Here is a 24,810-nt window from a genome sequence, read left to right on the forward strand (position 1 = left end):
ATTAATAAGTATTTAATAAAATACCTTCGGTATAATTTCTAACCATTTTAAAATTCCGTTAAATAAATTAAATTTGGCTCTTACTGCACTCATTCACGCCCTGTAAACTCCCTATTCTATATAAATTTCACAAATGCAACCGTGTAACCTAAACAGCTGTTCATCTTCGAAAATCACAAAACACTTGACTTGTAGATACTTTGTTTTGCTTGGTTGTCCGACAAGGCCGACAAGTAGATAGATAGACAGATAGAAGTGGTGCGAAAGCGGTTAAAAGCGCAACAAACTGGAAAGTTTTTGGTCAAGAAAATTCGCAAAGCTTTTGCAAGCCAATATGCAGTGCCAATAGATACTCGGAAAGTAAAAGAAGGCCAGTGGCAGTCGGTTTTGTCAAAGCACCGCGTAGACAACGCTAACGTTCGGATGTACATCGAAATTTCGTGCTATTTTTAACTGATTTTCATTGCTGCCGGGAAAGTGCCGCGGAAGTGGATACAAGTGTTTCTGAAAGTGTAGAATATTTTGCTGCTACAACGTACAAAGTAGCGATACAACGTTACCTCAACATAAATGCTAGAGTAACAGTCACGCGACGCGTGCCTACGTGACGTCATTCGCAAATCAAGAGCGAACCAAATTTGTGCGGTGTGTAAACTAGCTAGGAAATATGATACACAATAGCCATATAATGAGCGCTTAAAGTTGTGACTAAATTAAACAAAAAGTTATATTACAATCGAAAGTAAAACGTAAACATCAGTTGCCGCTCTTTCCACAAGTTTATTTAATAAAGTTGCAAAAATGCAGACCGAGAAATTTTTATTAACACGCTTTGCTCGGACTTGTTTGCGTTTGATTCAAACGCAACAAAAACAAACATGCCAACAACAATCACTATTGTCACAGTTAGAAAAACAACGTAAACCGTTTCACGTATTAGGAGGCATCAAACTTGATATCAACACTATTTTCACTGCCAATACCGGCAATGTTGCCGGTGACTTTTCTCAGCGGCGATACCAGCATTACCTCCTCCCTCGCTTCCAAAACAAGCAACCAAACAGCCATAGTAACTTCCGTCTTAGTAACTTAGTAAGTTGCTACAATAATGACAACAACAACAACAACAATGTCAACTTCCGTCAGCAGAAAGCCAATATTTATACGCAATCTACGACACCGTTGCGGGGTAAATATCCCACTGATACGGTACATGAGCCCCTGTGCTCGGAACGCGCACGTGAATTGGTTTACAAGTTGAAGGATTCCGAACGGGAAGCTATCAAGGTGGCTCTACTGAAATACGATTCTGAGCGCCAACGGTTGGGATTAGAAGGTATGTACATACATACATATGCACATTTTCAACGTTTGCAAAAGCCTTACAGATTTTAAGTTTAGTTAGTTGGTTATTGAAGTATTTTGGCAACTGATAATATTCATTTTGACAAGTTTTTGTTTTCAGGTCAATGCTTACTTTTAATTATTTTTGCACATAATTATATAAATTATTTTTCTATATATAGTAATAAACCAGCTTTTTTGATGTAACTTTTATGAGTACAATAACAACGTAGCTTTTATGAGTACAGTAAAAGTAGACAAGACACGTTTGAGTGTCTTTGAATCTGTTTGTTATTATCAATTGTTTATTTTTCAATTGAAACATACAATTCATTAGTTACAATAAGTTTTCCTAAGTATGTATTTATGGGCACTGAGGTATGTTTTTAGCAATTTCTCAGCTAAAATTTTACAATAAATAAGTTGAAAATGTATAAATAAGGAAAGTTTTACAAAAAAACACACGTAAAATTCAGAAAAATGCATTAAATTTTTATTTAAATCGATAGTACAGTCCATATAATTTAATGTTTGAAGATTATTTCATGCAAATGTTGACCGTGACTGCGCTTCAAATGGTCCATTCGCTTAGTCCAATTTTGGCATACTCTTTCCAATGTTTCGGCCAGTATCTCACATATAAATGCTTTAATGTTGTCTTCCAATGCGTAAATTTAAGCAAACTTGTCTGAATAGACATGAACTTTAACATAGCCCCACAAAAAATAATCTAAAGGCGTTATATCGCATGATCTGGGTGGACAATTGGCAGGTCCCGAACGTGAAATAAAATTACACCGAACTCACCTTTTAACAAGTCCATTGTTACGCGTGCTGTGTGGCATGTGGCACCGTCTTGCTGAAACCACATGTCATGCAAGTCAAGCTCTTGCATTTTGGGCAAAAAAGTTGGATATCATTTCACGGTATCGCTCACCATTCACAGTTACGTGACGATTCGCAGCATCTTTGAAGAAGTACGGTCCAATGATACTTCCAGCCCATAAACCGCATCAAACTGTGACCTTTTCTGGATACATTCGTAGCTCTTGCAATTCTTCTGGCTGATATTCACTCCAAAATCGACAATTCTGCTTATTTACGTACCCATTGATCCAAAAATGAGCTTCGTCGCTGAACACAATTTTTCGACTTTAAACTTTCTTAACAGAACACGCATTTTTATAATAAAATTCAATGATTTGCAAGTGTTGTTCGTTTGTAAGACGATTCATGGTTAAATTATAGACCAAACTGAAGATGTTTTACAGTGAAACAAAACACGAAACGTGCGTCAGCTGTTTAAACCAACTGTTTAAAAAGATAATAGCTAAAAAATCACCATTTAGTAGGGGACGTAGGCGGCCTCTGTAGTCGAATAAATTGTGTGCGATTACCATTAGGTAGGGCTTGTGTTCGAAACCCACTGTGGGCATGAAGCACGAATATTACTGGAAAGTTTTATTTTATTATTATTTATTTATTAGCGGTCGCCCCATGGCCCATAATGGCAAACCTCCGCGAGCATTTCTGCTATGAAGAAGCTTGTCATAAAAAGCCAATTGCCGTTTCGAGGCGGCATAAAACTATAGGCTCTTCCATTTGTAGAGCAACTTCGAGACGTATACCACAGATTTGAGGAGGAGTTTAGCAAAACGCACAAAAAGGGATATACGGCGCTAAATGTGTATGTGTATTTACATAAAAACGTGTAAGTAAATCTTTAATCTTTACTCATTAAGGGGGGAGCCTGCTTTAGAGCCTTCAAAAAAACGATTGTTTTGTGGTTTTTTTTGGGAAGGAAAGAAATATTCGTTTGAAACGAAACTTTCAGGTTTTGTTGTTATATATTTCAACAGTCTTCTCAAATTTTTTCATTAAAATATATGTCATGTTATGCCTGGTACAAGCATTTTGCCGAGGCGCCTCGAGTGTACATGTGTCGTGCGGCGGAAAAGATGTAGGTCGCAATTTTCATCTGACACCAAAAATTCAAAAAAGTTTTTATTTTAGTATAGTATAGAAATTCAACAATTTTTCGCTAATTAAAAAAAATTCATTTTTTTGAAAAAACAAATTCACTTTAAATTGTTTAAAAAGTGGGTTAATCACAACTTTCTTAAGGTTTTTTAGGTTCAACTAGAAGAGAATTTAATTCCGAATACAATCAATGTTATCTCGTTTCGATAGGACGTTTAACTTTTTCCCTATCTTTCCCGCCAATTAGGAAAAATCGTAAAAATAAAAAAACCGAGAAATCGCACTTCGAGCGATCCGTCCGCTCGTATACCTGCTCGACGCTTGCTCACAATTTCTTCTGTAACTCTTCTGAAATTTTGAGGACACATTCTTGGATAGTTTGGGAAGACATTTATGCAAAAAAAAAATCGATTTTTTTAAGCCTCTAAAGCAGGCTCCCCCCTTAAAAAATTCTTACCTTCTACTGCATAGATAAACTAAAAAAAAGTACATATATCAAATTCTCTTCACAAAGAATAATAAACGAAGCCAATATCGTGTTTTGCGAGTCGATAAAGCCTGCATACATACATATGGACACATACACACATGCACATTTGGGATGGTATATCACTTTTTATTAACTTGCAACATTATTCAACTCCTCGCAGCCGCATGTTGCAGGTGATGAATGTGAAATATTGGCTGTTGCATATGAAAAACAAATTGCACCAAAGGGAAGGAGCTATCAAAAGTTTAGTCGTAAAACTCTACTGAAATCTTCGAATGGGTAGAATGTTGCAACTAAAACGGAAGAGGAGATATAAGATACAGATGTATGTAGGTATGTGGGCAGGTGTATCCCATAGGTGAATGATATACAGCTGCATATAGCTCATCCGCTTAGCACCTTTTCAGTTTTGCTGATGTTAAGTTGCACGTAGTTTGAAATACGTGATTGGCTGCAGATACACGCGCATATACACCTACATTTGCAGATACATATACATACATATATTCTTACCTATACATGTAAATGTGCGCTCCTCGGCTTGTTCTAGCTAATGTATGCCTTACACGCTCACCCAATAAGCTGAAAGTGTTTCAAGATTGATTTCTTTTAAATCGGAATGATGTGTGAATTTTAGGTTTTGATGCTATGGGCTGCGATATGTTTCATTTTACATTCGATAGCAAAAAGACGAATGGAAACACTTTATAAATCAATTATTTTTAAAAGAATTAGAAATCATTTGTCGATTGTGTAATGATAGGAAAATAAGTTTGCTGTCTTGTGTAAAGTATTTTAATCATGTATTTGAATTTTTTTTAAATTCACTTAAAGCCCTTTTTCGTTCTTCTAATAAACAATTTGTGAAATGCACATGACGACTCGTTACCGTTATTTTCAGTTTGCGGTTTAGTTTTGCGCACCTGAAAAGTCAAAGTCATCTGCTCTGCTTCAATCTTTCATGTGGGATTTACTGTATGCCTTTGTTATTTTACACTGTAGTTAGGTGTGTCTAGCACCACCAGCATGACAAGCTATTTTGCCAGCTCGTGTGCGATTTCTTCAGCAATCAACTGTTTATTTCATTTTGTTATAATGAGCCATAAGAATACCTACTTGTAAATTCTCCCTGTAAAAAGGTTTATACGCCCTGAAGATTTTTATTTGATTACGTGTTTTGAGGTATTCACACACAACCGACTTGCTCTACATAATTCGTATCTGTATGATTTCTTCCATTTGTGGAGCAATATCAAGATGCTTGCTACAATAAGGAGGCGAAGGGCGAAAAAGGGAGTAAGCGCCAATTATACAATAGGTATATATAAAAATATATGATTTCTTCTCTTATATGTACAAAATTATAAACACACCACATTTTTTTTTTATAAAAACATAGTTCAATCTTCAACAAAAACTATATAACTTTTTCAAAATTCCATCAATTCTTTGAACACTTTAACTAGAATTTAACAAATTTTTCGAGTATGAGATTTTATAGTCCATTGAATTTTAATATAACAAAAGCCAAGTTTCAAGTAACTCCAAAATACCGTTGTTTATTGCCAATTTTGTTTTATTGGCGATGCTAGGCTTTTTGTTTCATATAACAAAAGCATGTATCGGCTGTTTTTAAGAGCCTGAGAACTTAAAATGATAATACGAAACAGAAATATTGTTGAAATGAATTGTTTTTATTACAATCTGGTAGATAATTCCATGGCATTTACTTTTTGAATTTGATATTCGGCATATGTCCGCCGCCGCTACGAGTTACATAGTCCATTCGATTAAATCTATATGAGCGCAATCAGCAAAAACGCAACACAAAAGATGGTCATTTGGCTTCAATTCTTGCACGAGCTGTATTTTATTGTCACGCAAGCCAATATCTTTACGTAAAAATTTCCTCGTAGTCGAAGGACAAAGACCAACAAGTTGAGAATGACGACGAATCGACATTTCAGCGGCTTCTTCAACACTTTGCTCTATGAAATCTCGAACAGATTTATTTATTTTTTTTTTTTTTTCAAAGTAAATATCCACAATTTGGAAGCGTTGTTCTAGCGTTAAATGATTCACGACGACTTGACAAACTTTACTGAACCGAAATACCAACACAATTTGCCATTCTCAGCTGTCAAACCATAGTTATCGATAGTTCTTATGCAGCAAAAAAAAACACCCACACAACATACTTTGTAGGAGTACGAATTAATAGTGGTTATGCCAATTATATGCACAGCTGTATACAAATTCAACTATGGGGAAAAACAAATAGGTAGTATTTTTTTGTATGTAATATTTTTTGTATCTTTAAATTCTCATGTAAAAAACATAAATGTATTTTTGCTCAATAGCATTTCTTCAATAAAATAGGGGATTACATACATATTGAAGAGATGCTATTGAGCAAAAATACAGCCATGGTTATATGAATACCACTTTAGACTTTGAAAGCAAAGAGTTTTATTTATTTTTTTTAAATAATTATTTTTTATTGGGAAAAAAGCAACATAAAAAATAAAAAACTTATTTTCTTTCACTTTAAAACCAAAAAATGGTCAAAAAGAATTTTAGTTCCACTATAGCACATCCTTTTTGTTTTACCAGATTAGTATTTTGTACTATAGGGTGATCAATTAAGAGGAGTTTTTTTCATTTGCGTTTTTTTTTACAGATCGCGCGCGAGTTGTGGCAAACTGTCATCGTGGATTTGTTGAACAGCGTTTGGCATTTCATCATGGAAAGACTCACACCGCAACAACGTCTACAAATTGTTCAACTGTATTATGAAAATCAGCGTTCTGTGACAAGCCACTTGCCATACAGCTCGTGAAACAATGACTTTATTGAGAAGTCATTTCGGAGAGCAGCTGATTTCACGTTTAGGACCTGTGAGTTGGCCACCAAGATCTTGTGATATCACACCTTTGGACTTTTTTCTTAGGGGATTCGTGAAGTCCAAGGTCTATGCTGATAAACCAGCTACGATTGAAGCTCTGGAAGCCAACATTACGCGTGTTATTCACGACATACCAGTCGAAATGCTCGAACGAGTGATTGAAAATTGGACCTTCAGAATGGACCATTGAAAAAAGCACCTCATGATTGATCACCCTATATATCCACCGTTTTTGATTACTTCTACAAGCCGTCGCTCCATGCTTTCTACAAGCTTGTGGCATCTTTCCTTTGGAATCGAGTAACAATCCTCCTCAACTGCGGCCCACAAATCATCAAAATTTTTAAAATTTTTGTTAGCGATTTTGACCTTAACGTCATTTCACAAATTTTCTATTGGATTGAGATCAGAGCTCTGCGCCGGCCAATCCAGTACATTAATTTTTTCTCTTCTGAGCCATTACTTCACTGTCTTTGCAGTGTGTTTTGGATCACTGTCCTGCATAAATGTCTAATTTAATGGCATAAACTCAAACACAAATGGCTCCATTTTATTCAAATACTGAAATCTATCCATTTTACTAACCACGCGAACAATCGGCCCAACACCTTGCCAGGAAAAAGCTCCCCAAACCATGATATGTCCGCCGCCGTATTTAATCGCCTTTTTTGTGAACCTAGGACTTAGCGCTTGATTTCTTGGACGACGTACAATAGTTTTCCCATCTGGTCCCATCGTATTTATTTTGGTTTCATCGGTCCACAGTACGTTTTTCCAAAACTGAATAGATTTGTCTTTGTGGGTTTTTGCAAAGGCAAGTCGGTGTTTAATATGTCTTTTTGAGAGGAGTGGATTTTTTCTGCTTTTTTCTGCTTCGCCTTCCTACAAGCTTTCTGGGTAGCTGTAGACCAGATTCTTGGTTTATTTCAAGCATTATTTGCCGTGCTGACTTAAAGGATCTGCTTTGCTCTTGCGTATTATAGCTCTATCCACATTAACATCAGTTTTTCGCGGCTTTGGTTTTCTTTCCGTTTATTTGCTTAGATAGGATGAATCTTTCTTAACTAAATTAAGAGCATTATAAACCATTTTCCGAGAGCACATCATCATTTCAGCTATTTCTGCATAGCTTTTTCCGTGTTGACTCATGCGGTATATAAGAGCTCTTTTCTCTGGCGTCCAATGTCCCCGTTCCACGTCCCATTTTTAATAATTACTTTAAAATTCTATTTAAGAAACAAAAAATTATACTAAAAATCGCTGAAACAATATTAAAGTTTCACTCTCCGCTGCACAAGTTAAAATTTACTATTTTTGTGTCCATTTCAAAACAGCAATAAGCATAAATAAAATAGAACGCAAAAAAGTCCATCGAAAAAAAACTGTAAATGTAAGCTTAATAACGGAAATGAAAATAAACAAACAAATTTATTTGTTCAAAGCAGATTTCGTACTAAACACTTAACATATAAGGTTCACATTTGTGCTATCTATCTGCCCATGGCTGCCCTTCATATACTCGTACACATTCATATAAATGTACTTCTGCAAAAAGTTGAAGTACTTTACCTTTATAAAATCTATCAAATTAATTATTGGTAGTGTACCCACTATTATTGCTAACTGATCTCCACCAACACCACTTAGCTTCTGCCCTGTGATAAAGCATCATGTCTCTCATGCACTGAAGCGCTTGTAGTTTCCCTGAATTTTTAGCCTTTCTTGCTCGTTCTTAATTTTTACTTCATTCCAAAGGTTTTTTTAAGCTACTTATAGGATCGAGAATTTGTGCTGGCTAGAATGGAAATATAATTTTTTTTCTGCATTTGCTCTGCGTTTTAGATTATTATCGTGCATATAAAAACAATTGACAGAAATATGTAGCTAGGAGTGTGTCACATGTATTTTTTGATCAGCTGAATCTGGCCAGAAAACTATCGTGAATACCTAATATTGGGAGAGGTGCGGCCTTTCGCCTAAATAATTTATTTGCTTCATAAAACTATAATAAAACCAATAAATTTGTAAGGGGTCCTTGAATGTTGGAATTTGTTACAATTTACCGTTGTGACTGACTAGTGCAAGCACATTATTCTCCTCTCTCCTCAAATGAAAAATGTGAAACAACGCCTAGTGAATCTGTTCACGTGAAACTCTATAAACGGCAGTAGAATTACTGCTGCCTAAAGATGTTTGTATGTATTATATGTATGATATCTTCAAGGAGATACAACTTTATACTAATAATCAAGCGAGATTTGTATGCTTTGTTTTGTTTTTGCAGTCTGGCGATTTGAATGCCAAAATTTTAATCAAAATGTAAGCAAACAAGCAAAGCAACAGCAAAAAGCAGACCACTTATCTTTCATTCAAACCATCTAATCGGAACCACAAAAAAAAAAACAAAAACAAATCAGTTGCTCTAGTAACAACACCTATCAGTGCTCAGAAAACAATACATTCAACTAAATATTTTCTTTTCGTTTGTTGATTGGTCATACAGCGACTTTAATGCTCTTCGCCTCTCTGACAACAATTATGTGCGAGAGAATGACGTTAAGTGAGCTAAATACGAGTAGCGTCGAGTACTGCTCTAGGCTCACTGGCGGTGTATGCTTGTGTGGGTACCAGGTTGCAGAGAAACCAGTTATCCATCATTATTTATGCAGTAGCCTAATTAATCCTTATTTATGACCCAATGTTTTGATTTGAAAAGTCTCCCTAAACTATTGCACTTCCTTAACCTTATTACTGCTTTGCTGGTTTATTGGAAATTAAAAAATTTACCTATCGGATGATAAATAAATGATTTTCCATCGGGTCCAATGTGAGTGATTTATGCTTCAATGTTTCACAATATTCTTTGTTTAACATTTGATGCCCGTCTCTATGTATTTAGCTGTAGACAATATTTGAAATTTGTATAAATCGTGTGTACAAAAATATGTGTACTTACATACATATGTACATAAGCATATGCAAAAATTTAGCTTGTTTATAAAAATAACCTCAATATGTACATTACGTACATACATATATCTCATGTACACTGCAGTTTGTATGTGTATTCGGGCATTGGAATTTCGCATGTGCTGAAAGGTGCGCTCACGCATAGCAAGTGAAATGGTCGTTAAACAAATTTGGCTGTAAAAAATGCATGTTTTTTACAGAGTTCCTTTCCAGAAAATTGGCAGCATATCTTAATTGCCTTCTTTCTATAGCCTCTATGGGAGTTTCATCAATTTCCTCATTTGAATTTCTACAAAAGGCAAATGAGATTGAAGGAAAGAAGTTTTCTCTTAATTTTTTGTCGTTTATGGAAAGTTTAGCGACTTTTTGGTGCAAAATTACTGTTTTCAAAATAATTTAATAGCTAGCCAACAATAGCTGTTTCGTTTAACTTACCTGTGGGCAAAAAGTAAGGTGAATTTAGTTGTAAAATGAAAAATCTTTATTTATTCTTGTAAATCAATTTCATCCCCTTCAAAATAATCCCCTCTCGATGAAATACACTTATGCCAACGATTTTTCCAATCCCCGAAACATGCCAAATAGTCCATTTCCGGTATAGCCATCAGCACCTTCTTCGATTCAGCTTTTATCTCCTCAATCGACTCGAAACGCGTTCCCCGGAGTGGTCCCTTGAGTTTTGGGAATAGCCAGAAGTCACACGGAGCCAAATCAGGCGAATAAAGTGGTTGCGGAACGATATGCGTGGAATTTTTGGCGAAATGGTCACGAAGAACGAGTGCAGTGTGAGACGGTGCATTATCGTGATGCAAAAACCAAGGGTTATTGACCCATAATTCTGGTCTTTTTAGACGAATTGCTTCACGTAAACGGCGCATAACGCTCAAATAATATTCCTTATTAACAGTTTGGCCAGGTGGAAGGAATTCATAGTGCACCACACCACGAAAATCGAAAAAAACTGTCATCATGACTTTTATTTTTGAACGACTTTGACGTGCTCTTTTCGGTCTGGCCTCGCCTTTAGCACGATATTCGCTTGATTGGTCGGTTGTTTCAGGGTCGTAAGCATAAATCCAAGTCTCATTTCCCGTAATGATGCATTTGCGCTTGTCCTGATAGTCTGAAAGCATTGTTTCACACACATCAACGCGACGACTTTTTTCCAAGAAATTGAGAGTTTTCGGTAACAAACGAGATTTGACTTTTCGTAGGCCCAAATGGTCTTTCAAAATGGTTTTCACAGATCCTTCTGATATTCCGATCATATCAGTAAGGCCTTTAACAGTCAACCGACGATTTTTGAGCACTAACTCCTTCACTTTATTGACGTGTTGGTCATCAGTTGACGTCGATGGTCGTCCGGAGCGCTCCAAGTCATCAACACGCTCTCGAGCCTCTTTGAAGTCTTTGTACCACTTATAAACATCTTTCTGCGACATGGTCGAATCACCAAATGCCTTCTGCAACATGCTAAACGTTTCCGCAGCCGAAATTTCATTCCGCAAACAAAATTTGATGGCACTTCTCTGCTCAATCAAATCAGACATTGTAAAAATCGAAAAATGCACTCTTGGTCGTTTGGTTAACACAAGCGTAAATATATTACTGATAATGACATTCACATGAAAGTTGGCCCAGATGTTATTAACAGTGCTGCCAACTCATGAAAAAAATAACTAGAGCGTAATTTTAATCCCGCGAAGTTTGACAAATAAATTCACCTTACTTTTTGCCCACAGTAGTACAACAAATGGTTAGTAAACAATATACACGGTCATTCACAACAGAACATGTATAGGGCGTGTGAGAGCTATAGGAAGAAAACTAATTTTGTAAATTACGCTTGCAAGTGCTTATCGTCTCTCGTATGAAATTTCATAATTGGGCTATCAGTTAACTTAGAATTCATTAAGTGCATCTTGAGAGTATTTTGTAAATTCTCCCACGACAGTTTGTTTTATGTAACCGAAACGATTTGGATTTCTATCCGGTCAAGTAATGTGACTTCAACAATAACAACAAAAGTACTCTGTAAGCTAATCAGTATCGACTACTGCTCTAAAAGACGTTCTTATTGCAGTCGAGAGTCTACGTTACCGGAACAACTCAAATCTATGTTCGATCAAGAGCTGTCCGTCGGACTCCACACAAGTTTACGAGCAATGTTTTACGCTTTCATAACAACAGCTACTAATCTAAAGGAATGAAACCAGGAGATACACATTTTATTACTTCTTTTTTCTAACTGCGTCACTCCCAACAGCTATCGCATACTTTTCTGCCGTAAAGTGATTGTTCCACCAACTGTGTGTATAGTTATAATATTTTGGAGAGCTCGGCCCAAACTTGTCCAGACGTTATGCACAGTTGCTATGTGTTATACATACATACATACAAAAACACATACATATACGAGTAGACCCAGCTGTTATATGTAGATTTGTTCACATGCACATCCTACCAACTATTGTTTACAATATAAACATTTCGATCCACTCTTTTCTCTTTTTACGCGAATAATTAACATTAATTAAGAAATTTTAACGCATCAATGCTTTTGTTTTGATTCCGCTTGGTTTTGTCATTGTTTGCTAAATTTTTTTCATATTATGCTTGCGCGACAGTTCGCACGTACTACACTTTATTATATTCCAAGTAAACACTAAATTTTTTGTTGTGTGTTTTTTAGAGGAATACAATTTTTTGTAAAGAGCACAAAAAACAGTGAAATTTCGGATTGGAAGTATCATAAAACAAACACATTGGTCACACAACATGAAGCACTAAAGGTTATGAATTGAAGGACATAGGACATCATCACAATAAGCCGTTTGGCCCATTAATGCTTCTCTTCACCCTGCGGTGAGCGAGCCATAGCTACCGAAACCTAACCTAACCTAACCCTGGAAATGAATGCATGTATTTGTGTGGTAATCTGAGAATGTCAGATATGTTAAAAATAAACTTTCTTTACATGTAAATGCAAAAAAACAACATTCATAATGCGTCATAAAAGTGTCCGCAAATTAGTCATTCACTCGTGCAGTCAAAACCACGCGCTGTGGGATAAAGTCACTGCATGACGGCAGTTGTTATCAGCGTACAAATGCTCACATAACAATAATGTTTTACATAATTTTTCTTATCTGTAAATCTTCGCAGCAATTGACGAGATTTCTTCGCAGCAGGGAATAACTTTTCTACGTACATATCTACGTACGTTCATATATTTTTATACTCGCGCACTTGTGCACAGAGGTACCATAATTTGGTCACATAACGGTTGTGTGCAAGAGCATAAAAGAGTCGAGATTTTTATAGATACATATAAGGGTTGCCGTGAAAGTCGTCCTAGATACTTAAGGACATTAAGGATACTTAAGGACACTATTATTTATAATGTGCATATATGAAATGTGCCCTGACGCTCGGACAGGTTGAAAATGACTGCTTGATAAAGATTTGAACTTACGATTTTTCACTGTTTCTTACTTCACATCATTAAACAATTTTTGGTTTATAAGGAAACTTTCTAGAATTTTTTTTTAAACATTTTTAGCTGTCTTTTTTCAAGTTTTATTGATAATTTCTATATATTGACAGACATGTACTTTAAATAAAAACAGAAAAAGTCGGAACCTTCAAGTTTTTCTTCTTGATTTACACGATTTTGGCCGAGCTTAACAAAACCAGTCGTTTCACACTAAGTCAAACCAAGTCATTCTCCACCTGAACTCTCTAACGCAGAGAAGGCCTTTCGTTTCCTCTGCTAGCGCCAGCTGGTACCGCATCGATTACTTTCAAAACCGGAGCGTTTGTATCCATTCGGACGACATGACCCAGCCAATGAAGCCGCTGGATCCTTATTCGCTGCGCTATGTCTATGTTGTCGTAAAGCTGATACAGTTCATTGTTCCATCGTCTGCGATACTCGCCGTCACCAACGGACAAAGTACCAAAAATCTTCCGCACAACGTTTCTCTCAAACACTCCAAAAGACATGTCATCGTCCACGCTTCTGCGCGATACATTAAGACGGGTATGATGAGAGCCTTGTAGAGTGTTAGTTTTGTTCGTAGAGAGAGAACTTTACTACTCAGTTGACTACTTAGTAGCACTTGGCAAGAGAGATTCTATGCTGGATAAACGAAGTCTCTAACGAGTACAACCTCGAAATCATAACTGTCAACAGTGACGTGGATGCTTTGAGCTAATATTTGATTAAAAGTGGACGTACTACAAAAAAAAAATATATAATTTTAATAATTTTTCAAATCGATTATCTTGCAAACTGATAAGCTTTGAATATTATTTCACATAACCAAATTAAACGCAAATTACCTAATAATAATGTCCTTGAGACGAATTTCCGGCTAACACTGTGGATACCAAAATGCTCAGAATGAGTCGATAGGAGTCGATTTAGCCACGTTTGTCCGTCCGTTCATCCCGTCTGACAAAAATTAATATATTTCCATGGACCCCGGTTCACATATTTCCTTATATTCCAGGCAAGTTAGTATTGCAAATAGCTGAAATCGGTCAAAAACAACGCTCACCTTCATATAACGGTCACAAAAAAAAGAAAAAAAAGAAAAATGGTACCTCTGTTATAAGTGAAGCAAAATTGCTCAAGCTTGTTAAAAGTAATGAACTTAAAAAGAAATACGAGAGAAGTAAAACATTGAAAAATAGACAGTGCCACGCCCACTTTTGGGTAAACTCATGTATCTTAATAAATTTCGTCCAAATTTGATGTTCGCATATTAGAGCCGGCATTTAAGTAGTTTAGATCTGACATAAATATTCTTGATTCATATATTCTTTATATTCAAGTCAAACTTTCCCTCCGTTCGTCTGAGGTTACAAAATATAGCACTAGTTGTCTATGAGTTTGTTTGATTCTAAAAATTAACAGCCGGCCCAAATTAAATTTTACTAAAATGTGCGTGGGCACATAAAATTCGGTTCGGTCCGGTCTGAACTTAGCACCTCCTTACTTGCTTGAATGTATTATCAGATTTACTTTTAATATCTTTCGCTTTCGCTTTCGTTTTTTTTTCCTTGATCATCTTTTGCTGTACTGTTCTTCTGTTAACTATTCTTAAACTATTCCACAAAATTATTTGTTCTACGGTTTATTGACCTTTCACACCTCCCTAATCTAATCAGTTGCTCGTTTAAACAAAAAAAAAAAGATAGGCAAACTACATACACGTCGAGTATGTATGTGTGCACAGCTATTGTTATAACTAAATAGAAGTTCATTTGTTTCCACTTATCGAGTTTGAGACCTTCAAAAGCTACAGCTGTTCGATTAGTTTGCGCTTCACATGCACTTGCACGTGTTGTTTTTGGTTTTTTGTTACCCAAACTTTGCTTCTACATAATTTACTGCTTATAGTTCACTATTTATTGCTAGCTGCTTCACTATTGTGGGGAGGGTGCAGAAACTTTTTTAATTTATCTTTGATTCTATGCTCACATGTCAAACTCAGCTGTCCCAAATGACTATCAGTAAGGCTGGCTCACTTCCAACAACGCCTTTGAAAATATTTATACCGGAAAGAGGTGGCGGTAATGCCAGAACCGGTAATGGAAAATGGAAAACTTTTTTTTTGTTTTTAATCTGGACATGATACCCACCGCACCAGAATCTGTTTTAAGGCCGTGCCGCTGCTTTAGTGCTCTGTTAGCCAAGATTTGGACATAATTTTACACAACATAGACCAACCTACCATACCAGCATCACGTGTTTCTGGTTAGCCTAAGCACAACTTAACATAGAGAGCTGTAGGTTTTAGAGTACTAAGTTATGTATTTTACGAAAATAGAGAGCCGTGAGAGAATCATGCTGCCATGTAATTTTTGCACCTACTTAGAAAAATATTCCTCCAAATATACTATTCAAAATAGGTTTTTTGTTTTCAAATGTAAAATATATGGAAACGCGTCACAGCCATGATGGAAAGAATAATGAGATGGCGCCTATCGTGGTCCCGTTACTTTGCTCTCAGCGAATTTGACAACTAGTTACGTGATTTTAGCTCCAGTATGGCCAGATTACCATTTTCGTAACTTGATTTAGCATTTTTTTTGTTATTTAGTCTCGGAGTTTTAGTTCTTTCTTCATGACATTTTTCTAGCCTGTTCTAATTAAAATGTAATCTTTATAGTTTTGTAAAATATACATTTTTTAATAACTAGTTAAATAATTCACTCAGTTTTATTTAGCTTTAATTTTTTTTAACATCTGGTGGCATTGTCCACGATTGCAGGTGTTGTTGGTGTTCTTCTGCTTTCGGCAGTCAAATCTCTTTCTCACTACTGCAGTGCTGCCTAGCTTTGGATATAAAAACGCATTAAAATGCGCATTTAAAGAAAAAAAAACACCAAATTTTTATTGAATTACTTGAAAAACTTTGTATGCGTGACAAATTGTCTTTAGAATGTGCGTTTTTTTTTAAATAAATGTGTTATGCTTATGTACAATTTAATTTATGAGGTTTTTTTGTTAAGTTCTTTTGTTAAGGGAACGACTTATAACCTCAAATAGGTTATGTAACTAGATAAGGTACTCTTTTTGTAAAAATGTCAGTATGGTTTCTTTAATATTTTCTGGTATTTTGTGGCTTATTTTTAGAATGAATACATCTATTGATGCCCTATGTCCCACTAAGGATTGATGGCCGGAAGAAACGATTACACCTCTATGGTTTTAATCCGCATTCAGTAAATTAAAACGCCTTTTAAAATGCCAAAAAAGGTTTTCAATTTTAAGAAGAGTTGAGAGAGGGACATTTAATATTCTTGCATAACCCTAAAAGGAGCAAAAAATTAAATTTTCACTTTCAAAATATCAAATTTTATAAGAACCAACTAATTTTAATTATCACTAAAATCTTCTCAGAGTGGCCTTTTTTAACCTTCTTTTGTATAATAATACAGTTTTTTTAACTTAAAGTTTCGGTAGCTTTAAACAAACACTTCAAAATTTTCACATTTTACGGGTTTACGTGTTAAGTTTGCATAAAAGAAGTTTTTCAACCAAAAAGAAAATTGTAATCATTTTATCACTTCTAAAATAGTTTTCCAAGAATATTTATCAAGTCACAATTGGACCGTATGAAGGAAGTAATCTCTCAAAAACGACAAGCTTTAGGCAATAGGAGAATACCGATAGCGACAAGCTTGGTTGGTAGAATAGAATACGATTTCCCTCATGTGACTGCGTCGGCAGCATCCTCTTAATCCAATTTTCCAAGTCCTTGCTCGATATTCGTCTTAAGGACTTATAACGTTAATCAATTGCTCGCATAACTTCGGTCCTTCACGGCATACCACAAAAAATAAGTCTAACGACGTCAAATCGCAGCTCCGTGGTAACCAATTCACGGCGTCGAGGTGGCTGATAGCCAGATTATCGAAATTGGCACGCAAAAGATCGATTGTGGCATGGGCGGTGTTTCAAGGCGCGCTATCCTGCTAAAGCCTGAGATTGATGCAAGTCCATGACCAATTGTGCTGAGCTCATGTAGCGCTCACCATTGACTGAAATGGTATTTTCAGCAGCATTTTAAAAGAAAAATGGACTCCAAAATCCGCACCAAACTGTCACGCTTTAAAAATGCATTGGCTTCTCGATTGTCATGTGCGAGTTTGCTGATCTCCAGATGCGGCAGTTTTGCTTATTAACATAGCGCCGAGATGGTATAGCGCTTCGTTGGAAAAGAGGTTTTTGACTTCTTTTCAATAAATGCACTATACAACATTGACTTTCGAAATTAGTTTGCAATTTTTCCCAACGTAGTTCAAGCGCAAAGCGATTCATTTCGTTTCGCGGAGATATGATACTGACTTTCCGTCAAGATTTCCAGCGCTAAAGAGCTGTCACTGTCAAAATAACATATGATTCAGAAACAAAAAACCCACTACACGAATTACCCTGTATGAGAAAAGGTATAGAATTAATAACAAAATCCAAACCAGTTATTTTACTAACTAAGCCAAGAATTGCACATTATTATATATTTTATATTGAATTTCAATTTAGTTGAAATCTTCGAGTTTCTTGAAATTTAGTTTCTTTACAAATTTACAAACTAAAGTCTCCGTCAACAGTTTCAAATCGTGCCGATAAGTAAAACAACTTTCCTAGTAAAAATTGATTACAAGTCCAACATGAAACTCAATACAAAACTTTGCTATTTAAACTTCCTCTGTCAGATGGCAAGGGTAAACTGGGTGTGCACATACATACATACGTACATAGAATATAATACATTTGAGCAGCTTGATAGATACACTTTGTGTCTTTGCACTTGAAACTTGCTCTCGTAGATACGCAACATAGTCTTTAGACAACTTTTGCGTGTCTTGATAGCTGCCTTGAGTTAAACGGACAATGTAATATCTATAAATTTATGTGTGTATGTTTGTATGCACTTACATTTATTGGTTATCTGCTTTATCAGCTCTTTCGCCTTACACTATTTTTCTAGATAAGCTGCTAATCTGATATTGAACTTAAAGTTTGACACTAAAATTGTGCACTCTAACGTAGTTACTTATTGCTAGAGTTGGATTTAACTGCAAAAAAGTTTTGAAAATTTTCAACTTGAATTTATATATAATTCTTAAATTCTTTTTATTTTAATATACTATAATATAGTAATTCAACAGTGTGAATCACCAAACAAAGGTTTATAAAAATAAAATATTTTATATTGTCACAATTTGAGTTAAAAACAAAAATACTTCATGACTCCAATGAAGACAAGAGGAGCGAAATTGAAATTTCTTCCAAGTAGTGCAGTACAATGAGTTCATAGTTTATACTCGAATAAATGTGGCATAGTCTTGCTTAAGGCGTTATGTTACCTTGGGGCTTGAAAGAATTAATATGAAAAGCAAAAATAGCTACTAACTGATGTCTAATTTTCACCCTGTAACCCTGTAAGATTAAGGGATTCGACAAGTCCAAGCACTCAGTCAGGAAGATACAGATAGATACGGATTGATTACAGTTGAAAGATAACAGACGCAGAATAGATACTCGTACACTATGGATGGTAAGGCAGAAAAATTGGTTTGAGGTCACTCTTCCGCGAATGTTGATGAATCTTAAGAGATCCGGAAGAGAAGGAGAATGAAGTTTATGCATACTCAGTACATCGCAACCCAACAGCCTAAGTCTGATTCTAGATAACGCCGGACAGCTACAGAGTCATCTTTACTTAATAAATCCGTGATGTTCCCTTGGAAAAGCTAATTTTTATTGCAGAGCAAATTCTAAAGTAAAAGTACTCAAAAGCATAGAAATAAAAACTTTTGCTGAAAAGGTTAGCAGGCAACTCTGTTTTTGTTGTGCCACAAAACGCGGGCAAAAGAGGGCGTTAAGTTTGTGACAATATAAAAAGAAAAGAGTGGGTAAAATCGCTCGGTGCTTCTTTGAAACCAGGTGAAAAAGTTTGTGTGTATCTTTTTTCGGTAAAGGATATCGAGATCGAGCTAGATCGGAAGAGCGCGAAGTTGTTTAGGGATGCTCTTTCGATGCATATAGAAATTTTGCGTTGCTGGAATGAGTTCGAGACGGTCTATCCCTTGGTTCACGCTTTGAGTAAATCCTGACAGAGTAAATCCTTTTTCATATAAAAAAAGTGCGTGTAGCTTAGTACACATAACAGAAGTGAAACTCTAAAGGCAGACAAAGAAAGAGGGAGAGACCCGAGAGAGAATGAGAGAGAGAGAGAGAGAGAAAGAATATATCTAAATAAGTTCACACCATTTGCAGAGAATACAAATAACCAAAATTTACAAAAAACGGAGAAGGGTCGACCGGTGTAGGTAAACGCCGGACGCAAACCGTGGCAACAACGCGCACTACTCCGAGCGTTTATCACCCGCACAAACGCAGCGATTCCAAGACCGCAGTAACGGCACAAATTACCGTAAGGCAATACCAATAAATCCGACGACGGAATGGATAGCACTTTATAGTACGCACAAGCACTAGCCAAGAAACGGAAATAAGCGCCAAAAGTAGGCACCAAAAACAAAAACGCCAAAAAACGACCCAAACAGTAGGCACCAAGGAAATAGAACGCCAAAAAGTAGGCACCAAAAATATATTTCGTACAAGTTTGCACCAACAAAGAAGCGCCAAAAAGTAGGCAGTGTTATTGCTCACTAGAAAATAGCAACCATAAGGAAAAACTTAGGAAAAATAGCCTAAAGTGTATCTAAGTTATATAAAAGGTATAGCTCTCTCTCTCCTTTTCCTCTACGTTATATATTTTTTCTCTCTCGCGGAACGAAAATGCCCAAAACGTTGCATGACCTTGAAAGTTTACCCTCCATTCTCGCTCGTCCATCGACGCCTAAGAAGTTTCACTTCAAAAGTATAGTTTTATTTAAAGGAATTTTGATTAAGATCGTATTCCGCTTGTCGTGGGTTTCACCTTGAAAAAGAATTGATTTTGTCAAAGCTTTTGTGAAACGTACCGAAATTTGTAGAAATCGTTAAAATAGATGTCAATCACAAACATTGTGACAAATCCACGGGGATGGTTAAGTTAAATATTGGGTTTGGGAAAAAGAAATGTCGTATTTGTGATCGAAATTTGACGCTTTATTTAACGTACTTAGAATTATCCGATTCAAGTCAAATATGTCCCGTTTTGTTCGCAAACTTGTTGCCATTTAGAAGGCATTCATTTCATTATCCCCCCTTTATAAACACACCCCAGGTTGTCCTGGTGGAATACAACACCATTCCTATTGACCAATTCTGGCCGCTTCTGGTCAATCGCCTGCTTCAAACGGTCAAGTTGCTCACAGTAGAGGACCGAATTAAGGGTCTGGCCATAGTTGAGCAGCTCATAGTAGATAATTCCCTTCCAATCCCACAAAACACACAGCAAAACCTTCCGGGCTTGGCGATGGTTTGGGCCGGCTCGCCGCTTCTCGACCACGATCTTTTTTGCTTGGCGTTGTCGTACGTGATCCACTTTTCATCGCGAATCACCACCCGCTTCAAAAATGGGTCAAGTTCGTTCCGTTTTAGCAGAGAATCGCAAGCGTTGATTCGGTCCAAGAGATTTTTTTGCATCAACACGTGTGGCACCCAAACATCCAGCTTTTTTTTTAATCCAATCTTCTGCAAATGGTTCCAAACGGTTTTGTGGTCTACACCTAGTTCCTGCCTAATCGAGCCCATAAACTTCACAAATTTTTGCCGCCGCCTTCGTTGCATTTTTACCTCTAAGGTAGTAAAAACGTAAAATATGACTAATTTCTTGCTTGGTGGACTCCATCTTTGACGCGCTATAACTTAAGACTGAAGCGTAGGATCACAACACTGTCAAAGAGACATTTGTAGTACAGATTGTCGTCTTCAAATCGCCGTTTAGTGTGACCCGATGCAATAAGTACAACGCAAGATATGTTTAAATGTCGCGCTCAATTGACAAAATACGACATTACTCTTTCCCCAATCCAGCATATAAATAATTAAGTACCACTCATAAAATAACATAAAATTATTCTTTGGTTTACCCCAACCCTTTTCAATTTTTACTACCTTTTTAGAAAGGGTCAGAAACTCATGCCTCTCTTTCCCTTACTTCCAAATTACATCAGTGGAATGAGTGCTAATGTAAAATAATTGTTGCTTTGCACTGAGAACAAAGTGAGCCAAATATTTGTTTCTTTTTATGTTCAAAAAATTTACAATCAGCAAAAAGCTTAAAACTTACTTGCAAAGTTGGTGCCGATGTTCTCAAAAACAAAGTTTTAAAAGCCAGCCTAGCCTTGTATAAATACTACAGCGTAGTAGAAATGTCACAAGTTCGAGCAACAGGTATGTAAAGTAAGTTACCAAAAGAAGCTATCCTCGTGCTCGTGCGAGCCGTTCAACCGCGAATACCATATACACCAGCTGTCAGCAACTCAAAGTTAAGGCACTGGCTTGAAACAGGCCTGCTTTGCTGCTTTCCTTGCTTGCTTTGTTTTGCTTTGCTTTACTTTGAAAACTTTTATAGTGCATAGCTTTGAACGCGGTCAGAATAATAGCGAAAAATGAAGCGATGCGTGAAATTGAAATGTCAAAGGCCCACACAGCGCTGTCAAATAGAATATTGCGCTATTCGAAAATTTAAAGCGCTTCAAGGCGCCTGAAGCGAAGCTGCCTTGTAGGTATTTTTCATACGAGAATTGCGTTTTATACTTTGCATCCTGCGTTACACTACGTGTGATGAACTGCAATACGATACTTTTATCGTAAAGTTTGGAATTCTTTAGCATAAACTTACATACAACTTTTTCACTCACGAGCTTTATTTGTTATTTTTTGAGTGAGCTGAAAAATTGATCTTTAGCCGATTTGATAGTCACGCACAAACCCCTTCAGCTCAGGCGGCTACAAAAATATTTAATTTTCACTTTGAATAGATTTTCAGTGCCATGCATTTTGTTTTGTTATTTGTACATTAGGTGGGGTTCGCCGTTGAAATCCTGAAATATTCACCAGATAAAATGCAGCTTTGCTGTAGGCGCGAATATTTAAGATCGGTATGCAAATATTCTGAAAGACAAACATTGGAAGTTTAGTCAATGGAGAGTTGGCCAAGAGAAAAGAGCAGAAATGCAGTGCACATCAATAGAAACCAGCCACACTGAAAATACTGGTTAATTTACCTTTACGCGCTGTATATGAGCACGCCTGTGTATTTAATTTGAATACTAACGGCATTCGACGAAGTCCTCCCAGCCTTTCATAGACCCTGAATCGCAAGCATTCACGCAGCACCCACCAGCCCACGAGCAAGCCAACGTGTGCAACTGGAAAACCAAATATTGGCACAAGCAATAACCAACAACACTAGTACATAGCAGCAGGCAGGCAAGTCCTGCAGCCAGCCGGGAGAATGTATATGTACATATGTGTGTGTGTGTGTGTGACTGTGTACACCCAATAGTTTACTCGATACATGTACTTGCATAATTGTTCGTTGATGTGTGGTTTAAAGCACTAAAAGTTGCCTGACTGAAAGTTCAAATTTTTGCACGACTTGCCATTTAGCACCCCCTTCCGCTCGACCATGCCAGCCAGCCATGCTTTCTATGGCATATCGGATTAAATGAATGTGCGATGAAATGCTTGAAAAAATAATTCACTCAAGCTCAAGGTATATTGAAAAAGGACCTACAGGTCGAGCGAGTGAATGTGTAGTACGAGGAGGAGGCAGAGGCGGAGGCAGAGAAGTTTCGAAGTTTCGTAGTGCATACAAATTTATAAACGTGCTTTGGTGGTCAAACTAGTCACCCCATTGCGCTCTTTATTTGAGTTGAACGAGCGTAAGCTTTTTTGCATGTTTTTGCGTTTGTCGACTTTATTGATGTTTTTTTTATTTAAATGTAACTTGGCACTATTAATCACCCTGGGATTGCTATTCCTATCACGTGCAATGGATTAAATTGATGACAATGAAGTGCATGTAAGCGATTGTGTATGTATGTACTTATGTAGAAATAATTGTGTGCATGTACCTGTACGTATGCAGTACTCAGCTAGTTTTTAGTCGTATGCCTAGGCGAGTTTAACTCTCCGCCACAAAAACAAGTGAGCCGAAAAACGTTCTTAAATTAAATTCTTATATTGTGTGTGTGTGTAATTGGCGCTTACAACCTTTTTGAGAGTTTGGCGGAGCTCCTCCTCCTATTTGTGGTGTGTGCCTTGATGTTGTTCTACAAATGGAGGGACCTACAGTTTCGTATCGACTCCAAACGGCAGATATTTTTTATGAGGAGCCTTTTCAAGGCAGAAATACACTCGTAGGTTTGCCATTGTCTGCCGAGGGGCGATCGCTATTAGAAAAAACTTTTTTCTTCATTTTGGTCTTTCACCGAGATTCTGACCTACGTTCTCTCTAAATTGCGATGGTAGTCACGCATCAACTCATTCGGCTACGACGGCCGCCATATATTAAGTTGGGGAAAAAGAAATCCATTATTTTCTCGGCAAATGGCTGTACTGATCGATAGCTCGTAAAGTATCGATCAAACAATTTAAAGTTTATACTCGTCAAGGTGACATTCCACACTAAAAAAATGCTTTTGCTTTTTTTGTTTGTTCCTCTCAGTTATGAGTTTCCTGTAAAGTTTGGTTTATAAGTTTGTTCAAAGTTAAGTTAAGTTAATGAATACCATACGCCATCTTACACTTTACGTATTTTCACGTCTTTTCGTTTTTGAAATGGAAATGTATTGCGCTCGGCCTGACATATCTGAATCCGACCTTACCGGACTTAACAAATCACAATTTTGAAGCCACGCAGGGTTGCGATGACAGAATTCAGTATTCCCGATAAGTAAATACGGTTAAGACGCTCGACAATGCAGAATATAAGGAACGTAGTAAGAGTTCAGAACAATCCGTCACGAGAGTTCGCCACCTTGAACCGACTTCGGCTAGGGGCTGGGCTCTCATGTCTCCTCTTTAATATTGCCCTTGAAAAGGTTATCAGGGACTCTGCCGTAAACACAAATGAAACTATTTTGTTTAAATTACGCGGACGACATACACTGCTGTGTTAGGTTAGACGCACCATCGTTTTTTTTAAACAAAATCAATTATTTATTATCATACTTGTTCTAATTGTCGAAAATGCTTTTCTTATCAAAGTGCGAATCTTGTTCGAAAAAAAAATGCTGACAGCTGGTTGATTTGCGAAAAAATAACTGTACATTCGGAGATTATAGAAATTTCTATGGCAATCACACCTGTTTTCGGTTGGTCATTGAATTAGACGCAGCTTAAATTTCTTCGTCTTGCGTGGACAAGTGTAAACTTTTGTATTGAAAAAATATCAAAAATAAACAAATAAAGTGTTTTCGAGCTACATTTGAAGAAAAAAATGGGAAAAGCTGTCAAAGTAGCCTTTCTTCACTCGCAAGGACTGTTCAATCGGAACATTGCTAAACAAATAAATCGCAGCTCCAGAACTGTTGACAGATATTTGAAGGATCCAGAGGCATATGGAAATAACTTCAAAGGGGGGAAAAAGGCATTATCAAAACTAGCAATACGCCAAATTGTTAGAATTGCTTCGAATTCGAC

General features: G+C 36.7%; 1 protein-coding gene across 1 annotated transcript in view; it reads left to right on the forward strand.

Moving 5' to 3' along the window:
• The first annotated feature begins 216 nt into the window (after window positions 1–216).
• Window positions 217–24,810, forward strand: part of LOC129249491 (uncharacterized) — an 88,926-nt gene continuing 64,332 nt past the window's right edge. Inside the window, exon 1 of the mRNA XM_054889341.1 lies at window positions 217–1,336. Within this exon, the coding sequence (XP_054745316.1) occupies window positions 802–1,336 (535 nt within the window). The 5' untranslated portion in view covers window positions 217–801. The remainder of the gene's footprint in view (window positions 1,337–24,810) is intronic.

This window comes from Anastrepha obliqua, chromosome 5 (assembly GCF_027943255.1).
Source record: "Anastrepha obliqua isolate idAnaObli1 chromosome 5, idAnaObli1_1.0, whole genome shotgun sequence".
In the NCBI taxonomy this organism is placed as follows: domain Eukaryota; kingdom Metazoa; phylum Arthropoda; class Insecta; order Diptera; family Tephritidae; genus Anastrepha; species Anastrepha obliqua.